The sequence below is a fragment of the Corvus hawaiiensis genome, chromosome Z, assembly GCF_020740725.1.
Source record: "Corvus hawaiiensis isolate bCorHaw1 chromosome Z, bCorHaw1.pri.cur, whole genome shotgun sequence".
In the NCBI taxonomy this organism is placed as follows: domain Eukaryota; kingdom Metazoa; phylum Chordata; class Aves; order Passeriformes; family Corvidae; genus Corvus; species Corvus hawaiiensis.
The window spans coordinates 32352142-32366442 of NC_063255.1; the positions used below are offsets into that span (position 1 = coordinate 32352142).

General features: G+C 41.8%; 1 protein-coding gene across 1 annotated transcript in view; it reads right to left on the reverse strand.

Moving 5' to 3' along the window:
* The window catches only part of KCMF1 (potassium channel modulatory factor 1), a 44844-nt gene extending 32061 nt beyond the window's left edge, over positions 1-12783 (reverse strand). Inside the window, exon 1 of the mRNA XM_048291832.1 lies at positions 12204-12783. Within this exon, the coding sequence (XP_048147789.1) occupies positions 12204-12768 (565 nt within the window). The 5' untranslated portion in view covers positions 12769-12783. The remainder of the gene's footprint in view (positions 1-12203) is intronic.
* Between the last annotated feature and the right edge of the window lie 1518 nt (positions 12784-14301).

Below are 14301 nucleotides of genomic sequence, written 5' to 3' on the forward strand. Positions count from 1 at the left end.
GACACCTTCAGCTCGTTGAGCTGAATAGGATGCCGACAGTCCTGGTACACCTTCAAGACAGCTGTTATTTTCTGAGCTCTTTGTTGACTGTTGCAACACACCAGCTTATTACAAGACACAATAAGTATTAACTACTTTCCTTCCAAGTTCTTCTGCATGTGCCAGAGTTGGCATCTACCTTACTTCACTGACACACTTCTCAGCAGAGCAGTCAAACTCAGAAGCAACTCAGTACTTTTACCTTCCTGAAGTTCATGGTTCTGTCTGACTATAAAATTTTTCAGGATGAAAGAGGTATGGCAATGCACCTGAAATGCTGTCCACATAAAATATATATTTACAGCTAAGAGGTTTGCAAGGGGTTTTTTTTATTTGCAGACATCCTTCCGTACAGGTAACAGACCCAAATGTAACTTAGACCCTATAGTGAATCCATTTTTCTTGTGTACAATTAGAAGATGCCTACAATTGTTGCAGGACGAAAACAAAAGGACCCAATTATTTACACACAACTTCTTTTGTCTTCTTTAACCCTAAGGCTTGCTCCATCCTAAATACAGGTCATCAGATTTCCCCTGCAATTTCTAATTTCTGAGGTATTTCTGAGTCCCAGCAGCTTCTCTAGAGTTTTTCAATTAACTAGAACAAACTGCGCTGAACTAAACCATACTACAGTGTGGACTTTTAAATTTTCTATACACTGCCAAGATCACCAAATGCTCAGCACTACGGAGGAACATGCAGACAATGTCATCTTACCGATTAGGGACATTTAATGCTATGTCCTATTACACAAGCTAAGAAAATGTCTGCTTTCTTGAAAAGTGGTAATCTTTGAAGAAGGACTTTAGAAGGAAGGAATAGTAGGTTTGGAAGAAGCTCAACACAACATTTAGTGAAAGCATAACAAGAGTGTTCATCAGCAGATGACCTGAAATACTTCCTCTGAAGAGATACATCATGGTACACCCCAAAGTTAGAGCCTGGAGTCCTGCACCTCATTCAATGATCACCTTGAAGTACTTCATTCCTGGCTAAATAAATGTATTCTGGCATGCAATTCCCAACAACCCATTCCTTTACTTTCTGGTAGTTTTCCTTTAATTCCTAATGCTTTTAGGAACAAGATATTAACTGAGCTTTGAGGCACAGTAAGAATGACACTTCCCAGTAACTGGCTCCAATACTTAAGAGCTGGATAACATTCTAACAAACTATGAGATAACCCAAAACTTATTAATAGTTTCCATTTATACTTCTTTTTTTTTAATGTGACATGAGTTAAACTTGAGAGTTTGCATCTTGCAGATTCTCTGCTTCCAAATAAACTCCAGACAGCAGTTTGCAACAGCACAAGAATGCTATCAATAGCAACCTCTACCAGTACAAATTTGACTAGTAACAGTCAATTTTTCAGTTATCTACACTGTAAAGACATGTTTATATTCTAATGAATCTTTACTCGTATATCTTCATTTCCAAAGAATATATCTGCATATCTTCTACAGCAAAAATCTCAATCTGTTTTCTCTGCTCACCGCCAGAGTCTTTCAGAATAAGAACGTTGTTGTCAGACCCTGCCTGGCATTTCAGAGGCCTTATGGCAGACAACCTTGGGAAAGATACCTGCAGATCACAGTACCCATTCTTTCTGAATTCAGGAGGGCAAATAGGCTTTTATTCATCTTTGGAATTTTCTAAAATTTAAGATAACCAAGTGAGAAGAGAGCTGGAAAATGTGTCTGACCTACTCCTGAGTCAAGACATTCCGCAGTTTCTACTCCATCTTCTTACTCCAGCAAAGCATCTAACTAGTGTAATCAACAGGTTGTGGCTAACAGCAGAAACAACTGACTTCTACCTGCACAGTCAGAGATCAAATTACACTTACTGACATTTTCATCTTATCAGAACAGTACAAGTGAAAGCAGGAAACAAGTATGGAATTAAAATCATCTGCACTATCTTATGCACATCCAGACTGAAAAAAGCTTAGTCATGACACAGAAAGCTCTGCATTCTCTACAGCTTACTTTTGCAAAGCTTAGATGTCTTTCTTCATGGGCATCCTGAAATCTCTTTCCCAAACTTACGTCCTTTTCCACAACTAGTTTCAGAGAGTCTGCTTCGGACATGTGAAAAGTAATACTAACAATAATTCAGGGGCTGAAGTTAGTGGCCTTATTTAGTCTCAGAAAGTAAAGACAAAGTCAGAAGAAACTTTGGTGCTCTGATACACAATTCCAAGGCTTCTGTGATGTTGCCTCACAATTTTTACTTGGCACAGATCTCACTTCTCAACTTAGTAAATGACAATAAGCCACACAAAACTTTTCAAGTAGATCTGAACCGAAATGTTGGGTTTACACATATTTCCTGAAAAAGTTAAACTAATGAGCTGCAGTGCCACATTTGTCAGTCCACATGTGACCTTTGTTCCAGCACTATTACTCTTGGTGAAGTTGCTCTCACAGACCCACTTCATCGGTGGATCATGAGTTGCTTCTCGCCACAGAGATTTTCCACTTGCAGATATAACCCACACCTCAGCACGATACGCACATAACAGCTGTACACGAAATGCCATTTCTGTTAGGCACATCTCAGCATTACTGCCTACACTAAAAGCATATGTAAATATTTGAATTAATTAAAACATTTGCTTTGTTGAGTAGAAGTGATGTGATGGTATCTTGAGCACAGAAAAGCCTTTGTGCCCAAATCACAGATTTCTTCAGAGTTAATTTCATTCTATCATGAAAGAAAGTCCAACTGACAAGGGTTTCTAATCAAGACTCAGAGCAGTTTAAAATTGATTCCAGGTAACAATGATTTCTGAGCATGCACAGCTAATACATATACACATAGAGCTAAATATGCAAAAATATATTTCCAGTAAAACTGAATGTTGATTCTTACCAGAATCATTTGTTTAGAGATAAAGACAGAAGTTACTGACAATCACACAAGAGGTCCTTACATGACTATATTCTAATGCATTTCTGACCTTGAAAATCATGTATGACCTACTGCTGCTGGAGCTAGGATATTTGAGATACCTATCAAGTACCCGGAGTATCACCTGTATAACAGCTCACAGCACTGCTCTCCAACCGGCCACCTCCAGGGTGCCGATATTCATCTGCCAAGTAATTCTAATGTTGTTCTAGGCACACACCCAGCTGTTTCCTTCCAGAAGCTGCCATGAAGTTCCTCCCATACCATCAAGCAGCTGGAAAGCAACTCTGTTGGTCTGAAAAGTGGTCTGGAAACTGATTTAAAATTACATCCCTAATACGAATATTGATATTTATATCTGTCACATTAATTTATGCTGCTTTCTACATTGTTTATACATAGATTTCACCTCATCCTTTCAAATTTTTAAATACAGTGTCACAGAATGAGCCATTAGAAATCACCTTCTGCTCAAGTGATCACTGGCTGCTTTAGTATCAATAAGCTAATAGTACATAGTATTTACACTAGAATCAACTGTTACTGAAGAGTTTTGTAAACAATGACTCTGCTCAAGAAACAATTAAAGAATATATCAGTCATAACCTAGTAAAACTTTCACTACTAAAAGCACCTCATCTCATCAGCTAACAAACAAAACCAAAACACAAATCCATCTCTGTATCTGGCTGCCTAAAAACCTTTCCAGCAACTGTTGTTTTCTGAAATAAGCAAGGGCAAGTTGTGCACCAAGAAACACCAGAGATTTGCTTTTCAAAGAGGCTTACAGAGGCAGGCGTTAAATTTCTATTGCACTTGCACCCAACACGGATCTACAGCTTCCCAAGGGTGTGTTGAAAATCCCACCCCAGAGCACTCAAAGGAGGAAAGTAGGAGAGGGAGAGCAGAGCAAGGGGAAGAAAGACTAGTGACAACAAAGTAAGAGGGTAAAGGGTAAGAGATCAAAGACAAAAAGAAAGAAAGCAAAGAAGATAATTTATCCTACCAGAGACAGCACCTCTTGTCAGTCAAGACAAGAAACATTGCCTCCCAAAAAGAATCTGGCACCAGGTAGTGGCAGAAGGGGGAAGACCAAATCTGACCTGAGGTAAGAAAAAAAAATGCAGTTATAATTTTTTGAACTTTGTTTGTTATTTCATCTTACTTTTGCAGTATAATTTTTAAAAAGCTTTTTCTAATTAATATTTTTCTTCAGCTGGATTTTGTCAGTGATGACAGTGCGATGATACAAATCAAATGTGGATCAATAGTACTTTGACAAAAATGTGAAATTAAAGACAAATTTTAAGTAATATGAGGATGTCATATGAACTGATAGCTGCAAACAATATATTATGCTAGTGAAATGTCCCAATGAGTAAAAAATTTGGAAGAATGGACTTATAAAACTCACTGCAACGGAGTACAAGACCACTCATTTCTACCTGTAGGAGACTCTCCTGACGGCCTACTGGCAAGACAAAATCTACACGTGATATCCCATGTACAAATGGGAGAAACATCACGGTTTCTTGTATCAAGTTCCAAGCCTAATTTCAATAAAAAAGTTGTACCCAGCTCTCCAACTGAAAATGGGGTGACTTCTAGAGACAGTCTCCTAGAAGCTCCAAATAAAACAATCACAACAAAAAGAACTGACACAAACATGAAATTCACTGCAGGGTGACAAATGAGCAATAAAAAGAGGAACTCTCATAAAAAGCAAATCATAGACGAAGCCTAATTTTTTTTTACAAATATTCAAACATTAAAAATAAAAGAAGATAAAAATTCCATCAAGTAAATCCATCCATCCTTCCCCTGTCAACTTACTCAAACCACATTCTCAGAATAAACCTGGCAGTTGGGGTGGTATAATTTTTTCCTAATATGTCAAAGGCTCCAGTGACTTCTTCTATTCATACTTAAAAATTAATTTCAAACTAGAACAAGTAACTTCAAGTGGTAGAAATCAAGCCATTACCTGTACACACCTCTGATACACAATTCCAAGGCTTCTGTGATGTTGCCTCACAATTTTTACTTGGCACAGATCTCACTTCTCAACTTAGTAAATGACAATAAGCCACACAAAACTTTTCAAGTAGATCTGAACCGAAATGTTGGGTTTACACATATTTCCTGAAAAAGTTAAACTAATGAGCTTGTCTCTGTGCTTCACACTGAATTACAAATACTCTCACTTCACTGCGTTAAAATCATCAAAATGCTACACTGAGGAAAAAATGTGGATAACCATTAGGACTAGATATACAGGAAACTGTAGGAGTAAGTTCAAACCAGATGCTCAAGTGATGCTTCAGGGAAAGGGAGCTAAGATTTAAGATCCTTGACAGCCACATCTGAATCTGAAGTAGTTAAAATACCTGGACTAGAAAGTTTAAGATAAAATTCAAAGCCTTAATTGTTAAATCTGGGTATGAGGTAGCCTCAAGAACATTAAATAAAAAAATTCTCCATAATCTCATTACACAGTGTATGAAAAAGCAGTTCAATTTTATTCTTCCCCTTGAATTTATGAGATTTCTTCTTGTATTTGAAAAGGGAGATTACATATTACATTTTATGCAGTGATGCCTTTCAGATTCTCTATCAGCCTTTCTGAGGCAAATACTTTTTCAATTTCTGTCCATGCAATAATTCCCCCTCACACATCCCTTACATCCTGAGTCACTAACAGCACCCTGGTTGAGTTTTCTGCTCACAGTACCTTAATAATTTTAATCATGTTAGTAATGTTGTTTCTGTAAAAGCGAGCAACACTTCTGCCTATAGTTAAAGTTTTGTATATCCCTTCTCCATTATGTCTTCATTTTCAGAACCTACAGCTACCAAATCCGCTCATCTGTTGTAAATCCTATAGAGGGGAAGAACACATTGCATGTGGGGGATTTAGCCCAAATGATTACAGGAACAAAACCCATGAAAGCTCACTACCTTACTCACATTAAAATATATGTATCCCTAGTATCAATCTATGGTCAGAATCTATCAGATGTCATCTAACACAATTATATTCCTTTCTTAAAAATATCACCTTAGTGCACCAGTGTGTATGATGTTCAGTAAAGAACCTTTTTGTTTTGTCCTCCTTGGTCAGCCTGAGCACTTAGTTATCACACAGTTCAAAGAAATTTGCACTGACTATGGATTTTCTCACTGCCTTATCTCTGCAAGCATTTTCTCTATAGCATTTCAGTGCAGCCCGAACATCAACGTATTAACTTTAACAACACTTCTAAGCAAGATCTCCCTTCTCCTAAAATAAAGGGAAACCACAGCATGTAAAGAATAAAACTCCTAAGTCTGCTGAAATCAGTCACCCAATCTGAGATGCCAAAGGATGGAATTTTAAGAATCCTCGATTTTCTATAGTTAAGTGTTTTTTCAAAGCTCACTGCTCAGTTAATGCAGTTGGAGGTGTAAATGCTCAGGTCTCAAAATGCCAAACCAGGTCTTCATAAGGAACAAACGGCTACCAGCTACCTGTGAATTCTTGACAAAATAACTTACCTAGCAGTTCACATGAACTCTGCAACAGAAGACAGAACAGTTGATCCAGCTTTCCACAACAAAGCTCCACTGTCAACACCTTGATCATCCTTTTTTTCTATAATGTCTTTATCTGCTCATTTGCTGTGCACTCCCAAACACTGAGCAGTGGTCTAACATAGAGAACCCTCCTGCACACCCTAAAGAATGCAGGGTGGTATGGAGTAGATAATATGCAGCTGTGTACAAAATAAAGATACTCAAATGAGGTTGAATTATTGCTGTCTCTGGAATCTGTCTCTGGCACATCCCAATTCCTGAGCAACATTCTTCAAATATGCTGCTGTGTCCAGCAGCTTCTTGAATGTATTAGCACTTTTTGTATTAATCACTGCTTTGGTTTTGTATTTAACAATAACGGAAGTAACATAACAATGAAGATACAACAATGAACAGTGACACTAACAACTCTCCCTCAAATGTTATCAGTAATGTAAACATGCAGAAGTATTTGAAAAGCTTTATTCTTGTTATTTAACATGTACGAATTTTATTTGTCCAGTACCACTCAAGCAATTTTCATGGCTCTATAAATTTCCCCTGAATCCCTTCTTGTTTAAATCAGCATTTGGAACAGAGCTTTTTCACCGTTTGTCTTCTCTCTTCACCCCCACACAATAATGTTAAAAGTATCACAGTTCTGTTCCAGTTTTCCTGCTTAAAATATAGGCTACAAGTCTTTCAACATTGATAACTTAAATCTAATCCTTTTCTCCCTTTTCCCATGATGGTGTCATTACTTTTTACAAAGACTTGAGAGGAAAAACAGTCTCCTTTTACAAACATTTTTTGGAGGACCTTGTTCAGACTCTGCAGGAACAGCAGCAGCTTGGTTCACACAGTTTCCTAAACCACAGCCAAAATCCTTTTTTAAAACCTAGCTTTCATAAAGCCAGTAAGTATCATGCCAGTTAAAATATGAATTATGTTTCCAGCTCTTTTTATTATTAAATGATGATTCAGTTTCCTACTGAAATCAAACAACAGTTTAATAAAAAAGCAAATTACTATGTTCAAATATTTCCAATCACATTTGCAGCTGTTTATATTTAACATTAACATTTTTTTGTGTCTAAACACAGCTCTCACTAGTCAAATTGTCACACTAACTAATTTTCAGATAGTGTACTACATCTGTAATTAGATGTATTAATATGCTACCATAGAGTAAAACTAAGAAGAGTACGAAACACTTTGCATATACAGTTAAAAAATGCTTTGGCAGACTCAAATACTAGTACAAATTCAAAAAAACTCACTGTTTTATGTTACATGCACAACTTAATCTGGACTTAATTTCTACAAAATAGATCTCAGTGGCAGCAACATATGAAAGAATTTGTTATTATTCTGTATTGTGAAATAGCAGACTCCTTTGAAGGAGATGCTAGCAAAGTATCGGAAGTTGTAACAGCAAGTTGTAACTGGTCTCACAGACATGTTTCATTACTACATGCCACACTTCACCAACACTGTATCTTGAGTACTTTGTACGGAAAATATGTAGTCCTGTTAAGTGAATTAAAAGTTTTACATGCAAAAATATATTAATTCTGCATTTTGTGGCAACTTTATAACTGACACTATATGAAACATTAAGTTACACATCAACTGGCTGAGCATTGTCGTGACAGAAGTTTGTAGTACCCTTATGCAGCTCAAGTATGACACAGCTATTGCACCATTACAAAGGGCAGAAATTACTCTTTCTTTTAATGTTTTCAAAAAGTTTGTTTCAGATTAAGTTTTATGTTTTGTATTGTAACCATACAGAATACATCATCAGCCCAGACTCCCAATCTTTTCACTGTACAGCTAGAGGACTGGAGCTAACATTACCCTTATACTAATAGTTTTACAGTGGTTGGTATATATTCAACTGTAACTATGATTTCTTGAATTTCAAAGACGAAGTTATATGCAGTTCTTTTTTAAGATTTACTTATTTACCCTTCTACTACAAATAACCACTTGATTTCAGTATCTCTATGCAACACATTTATGCATACACAGAAAGAGAAGGAGCAGAGAGACACTGGCTCCCTCAGGTAAAAGGATCTTAAAGCCAGAGAAGAGTATTTGGAAAGGCCATGTGGTCCTGACAGTCACTGCTCTCCCTTCCTAGCCATCCATTTACAATTTACTTCACATGAGACTAGGATTAACTGCAGACCTTTGCTGATTCATAAGAAATGCTGACAAATGGGGACCAGCAAAAAAAACCCCACTGCTTGAATTGCTGACAGCTCTTTGAAGCTTAAAGACTATGTCCTTTAGTGAGAATAAGAAGAAAAGGATGGAACTGGGTCTGAGAGTGGGGTGCAGAGCATGAGAGATACAGAACTAAGTGATGCAGGTGATATGGAACAGGGAGCCCTCTGGAGATGCCAGCTGTAGGGAATCTTAAGCCAGGCCAGTAATACTGTTGCAACCTAGTTCCACAAAACAAGTTGCAAAAATGGTCTTGTAATGATATTCCTGGAAGTTGCAATTCTCAATTTTTCTGCTGTCCTGGGTGGTGTCTATTGCCGAGTAAGAGAATCATTGCAAGACACATGTCCACAAAGAGACAATCTGTAATAAGCAAAATACCTTCTGGTAAACTTTCCAGGATGTAAAAAAATATTACCTACCTGTTCCTTGTAGGCTGCCAAATATTACACCACCACATATTTCTCCACAGAGGGGCTAACCCAGAGAAACACAGCATATTGCTCCTATAAAGGGAACAACATGAAATCCAAGACCAGGGAATGACCTCACGTTGCATTCTACAAAACCAAAGGCAAAGAACAGCTAGCCTCTTAACACCCAATCACAGAACAAAAATGGTTTTGAAAAATTAGAGGAGCCTAGCAATAGCAAGAGATAAATACTTAACTCTTGATAGCATTATCAAGGAAGTCCCTTGAACACTGAATAAACACATCAAAAAAAGCAACAGTAATTTAAATTCTAGTTGGTGTCCATTTTCCGGGATTTGGGAGAAACAGGAGTCTGGAGCTCATATGTGAAACGAGAGCACAGTGAAAAGGCAGGCTGTGGTCAAACTTTTTGTGAAAGATAACAAAATCTCCCTTTTAAAAAAACAACAAGAAAACCAACTAACCAAAAAATCCCAAACAATTGTTTTGTACAGATTATTACACCAAAGAAGTAGTCGAGAAACCCCAGAGGAAAGTAAGCATAAATCTCCATCAAATGCTTTACAGCCTACTTAAGTCCCAAGCCTTTAGAATTTTAACTTCTCCAGCATCTACACATCCAGATACATACTCTTCCACCATAAAACTGGTACAGCATCCAGATTCTGTCAAGAAATATCAATAAAGCTTGTTTGTAACTTTGTGTATGGACCATTTTAAAGAAAAGACACACAAAAAAGAAATCACATAAACATGATTAAAGCTTGTTTTCCTCCTATACCACAGTCTTCCAAGACAGCCATTCCCAAACTCATCATACTGGATCAAAAACTGTCAGCTGTGAATAAACTTGCGCAGATCTGAAGCAAGAATTACCTTTCTGAGTATATAGTTTCTATGGATTTCCAGAGTTCTACCAAAATCAAGCCCCCAAAACATCTTCTCCATAAAGTTGGAAAACCATGCCTCCCATACTAATATGTGTTATTTTATCCCTGTAACTAAAGTTGCCTAAAAGAACACACCTAAAGTGTGAAGTAAGAGGAGAATCATTGAGAAATTAAGAGACAGACTAGCTTTTTTAAAAAAAAATCACAAGGATACAGTGGTAGATGTAATTTTTAATCTCACAGTGTTCTCATGGTTTTAGGAATGCATTGTTTATTCACACACACCTGAGAAGTCTACACCCAGGATCCAGAATTACCAAAACTCACATTCGCTTACCAAGTAGGTAATTAATTAGGCAATTATCTCCTTTTTTTCTAACTAGGTGTGTCTAAATAGAACAATCACTGATGAATCTGCTTTGCAAAGAGAATATTAAGCCTGGTTTCATTAACAGTCACTCCTTCTAAAAATACCAACAAATATCAAAGACAGGAAATATAATTTTTCCTGCTACAAAGAACCTAACAACTAAGAGGAAAATTCATGCTATAATCTCCATAAGAAACATAGAAGAAAATGTACTTTCAAACTCTATTTTAACAAAAAGACAGGGCTGGGATGTCTTTTTAACACACATCACCACCTCTTACAATAGTCCATGCACTGATCACTGAAAACCACTAAAGAACAACACATGATAACACTTATCACTATGATAAAACTTCCATAATTTTGACCTATTCAAGTTCGAAAAGCCTGTATTCCACTACTGTACTTTAAAGAGAGTATTACGGATACATGCATCACAGCAGATACTTACAGACTGCATAAGCCTACTACACCACCACCAATAATTTTGTGATCAATAATCATTTTATTTCAGTCAAAACTGCATCTTTAGCCATAAAGAAATCCATCTCTACCCTCCTGGAAAACATGAAGTGGGGGCGGGGGGACGGAGAAAAAGCAGCAGTCCTACTAAGCTTCAACTTTAGCAAGCAAACAACAAAAAAAAGCTAGTGGATTTAGGGAAGAAAATTCTTTGACAGAGATGCACACGTACTTGCACAAACAAGAAGTCTGCAAAATACTGCGACACACACCAAAAATCCGTCACATATACAATACTGCCTAAAATCGAGCTACTAACTAGAAGCCAGCAGTATGAGCCACAAATACCGAATTCTCCTGTAACGTTTCTGTCAAAAGGTTTTAAGATTACACAGAACAGAGAAAAGATAAATTAGATAAGAGAAAATGGAGACAATACTGAATTAAGTTCCTAACATGGCAGAAAGTTACCTTTTCAGATGACAATCCCTGGTTTTACAGAATACTATTCCAAACACTTTACCCGCTGGTAAACAAGCACAGAAAAACCGAGCAACTTTCTCTACTGGTTTCACACTCGCATGCTCTTCCTGCACGAATTCCTTTCTTAGCCTCCATCTCTTCCTCCACCCTGCTTCTTCTGACTAACTACCCACTAAACTCCTCCACGGCGATAAACACAACGGGATCAGAGGCAAGCAGCACACAGAACACGTTTCTCCGGCGGCCTCAAAACATGCCACTACTACACCAGCACCGGCCTCCTCGGCCGCAAGGCAAAACCGAGGGAAAACGGGCAGATCCCGGGGCCGCCAGCACACAAGCCACCCCTCGGCAGGGCCAGGCAGGCTGCCCGCACAATTCTGTCCCGGGCCCCGCTCCCCCGGCACCCAGCGGGGCCCCGGGGCGCGGAGCCCGGCCGGACCTGCCGCGGCGGCGGCCGACACGTCGGCAGGGCCGCCCCGCGCCACCGCCCACCCACGGCGGCCGGGCCCTCCGGGGGCGCCGCACCTCGCTCCGCCCGTCCTTCGGGCGGAGAAGCGGGGCGGCCCGGCTCCCCCGCCGGCCGTACCTGCGGCCCCGGCCCCGCCCGGTGGAGGCCGCGCGGCGAACGGGCCGTACCGGCCTCCCCCGCTATGACACTGCAGAGCGCGGCCCGCCCGACGGGGCCTCTCCTTCCTTCCGCCGCCGGGCCCCGGGCCCCGCTCCCGGCGGCGCCATGATGATGATCGGCCCCCAAGGCCGCCGGGCCGGGCCCTGCCGCCGCCGCCGCCGGGAGCGGCCTGGGCGCCCCGCGCCGCTCACCTTCATGTCGGGACATCCTAGTCCGGAGACGGCGGCCCAGGCCCGTCCCGGGGCTTCCGCGGGCAGCTCGGGCGCCGCTGCGGCCTCTCCCCCCGCCGCCGCCCCGGTGCGAGAGGAGAGGGTGCGGGGCTGGGCCGGGAAGGGGGCGAAAACACAAGAGGCGGCGAGGAGCCGGCCTCCTCCCTCCTCCTCCTCCTCCTCCTTCTTCTCCTCCTCCTCCTCCTGCCTCCTCGCTCGCCCTGCGGGGGGCGGATCCGGCGGCAACGGCTTCCCGGGCGCCGTGACACGGTGACTCCGGGCCCCAACGGCCGCTGGCTCCGCCTCCCGCGCTGCTCCGCCCCTGCCGCACCAGCGACGGCGGCGGCCGCGCTGGAGCGTTCCCGGCCTCGGCCCCTGCCCCTTCCCCTTCCTCCTCCCGCCCCGGCCGCGCTGCTGGAGGAAGAGGAAACTCCCTGGCAGGGCGGTGGCACTCCCGCGCGGGCTGCCGGGCCAGGGCGGGCTCCGCCCGGGGGAAGGAAGCCGAGGTAACGGGACCCAGCACCGGCCTGACCGAAACGACACGCATTAATCAGCTTTTTTAATGTTAAAGGAGCGGGCAAAAAGCGGCAGAGAACAGCTGGGCGCATGCCCTGAGCCAGCGTTCCGTCACTTATCGCGTTACTCGTTCTGACAGATTTGGGGAGCTGCGACTCCAGACACAGGGCTGAAGTCTTTCCTTTGTGTTTTTTTGGTTTTTTTTTCTCCGTTCCGCCTTTGTCAGGCCTGCAGAGGACTGCTAGAAGTGTCCTTCAGTTAAACTCTAGCTCTGTAAAGAGGATGCCCACGGAGTGCCGTGTGTTGTCTCGCTCACAGAATCACAGAATAGCTTGGAAGGGACCCACAAGGATCGTCAAGTCAAAACTCCTGGCCCTGCACAGGACAGCCCCATGAGTGACACCATGTGCCTGAGAGCGTGTTCCAATGCTTCTTGAACTCTGTCGGGCATGGTGCTGTGACCACTTCCCTGGGAAGCCTGTTCCAGTGCCCAACCACCCTCTCTCTAGTGTCCAGTCTAAATCTCCTCCTCCCTCATGCAGTTCCTTCGGGTTTTGTCACAAATCATCGCAGATAAAGACATCAGTGCTTGCCCTTTCTGTTCCCCTCATGAGGAAGTTGAAACTACAATGAGGTCTCCCCTCAGTCTCCTCCAGGCTGAAGAGACCCAGGGACCTCAGCCACTTCTTATACAGCTTCCCCTCAAGGCCCTGTACTCCAGACAAGTGTCTTGGTCTGTCCACACCATGAGGACTTTTCATCCCATCATTGATGGCTTCCTGCCACTTCATGGAAGCAGGCCAGGCTTGGAACGAGTGAAAGACCTGCAACATGGCCATGTTCCTTCCCTGGTGCAGATTCACAGGGCACATACATCATGCATTTTGCTTCTGTGTTGCCTTTTTTACTATGACTTCCTGGCCTTTCCCTAGATTGCATCCATGATAATAGCACCATCTTTCTCACCTTCTCCCATCTGCCTTCGTTTTCCTTTACCGTGCTTATGGAATTCCTTCATCTTTTCCCTTTGCCAATCCAACACCTCCATCTTCTCCACTGTTTTACACCACAGCTCCCATAAGTCTGCCCCAGCCCCACAATTCTTACATGTTTAAGTTGGTGAAATACCTTCTCAGTCTATTTCAAGGGCCATGAGGGCCCACACCAGAGCAGCCTAGTATCAAGATGCTGGGAAAGGCAGGACTGAACCAGAACACGCTGAAAGGAGGAAGTGCCAACCTCATTCCTGGCACCACCTCCCTCCCATGCCATTTGTTTTATACAGCCTCTGCTTGACACCTTACATGCATGTGCACCCTTTGTTCCTGGTACAAGGATGTTCCTGGTTTCTGATGACCTGGTTCACTTCCAGCTTTCCTTTAGCCACATGCAGTTTCATAAACGGTGCCTACTGAGAAGATAACCTGGATCTAAAAGTCTAAAATTCCAGTGGTTTGTGGGCATTTTCAGTGGCAGCAAGCAATACCTGTGAATTGGATATGCTGTCCGGGAAACTGGGGATCATTTTGACTGATGGGAGCCAATGACTTCACTGCTTGTGAAA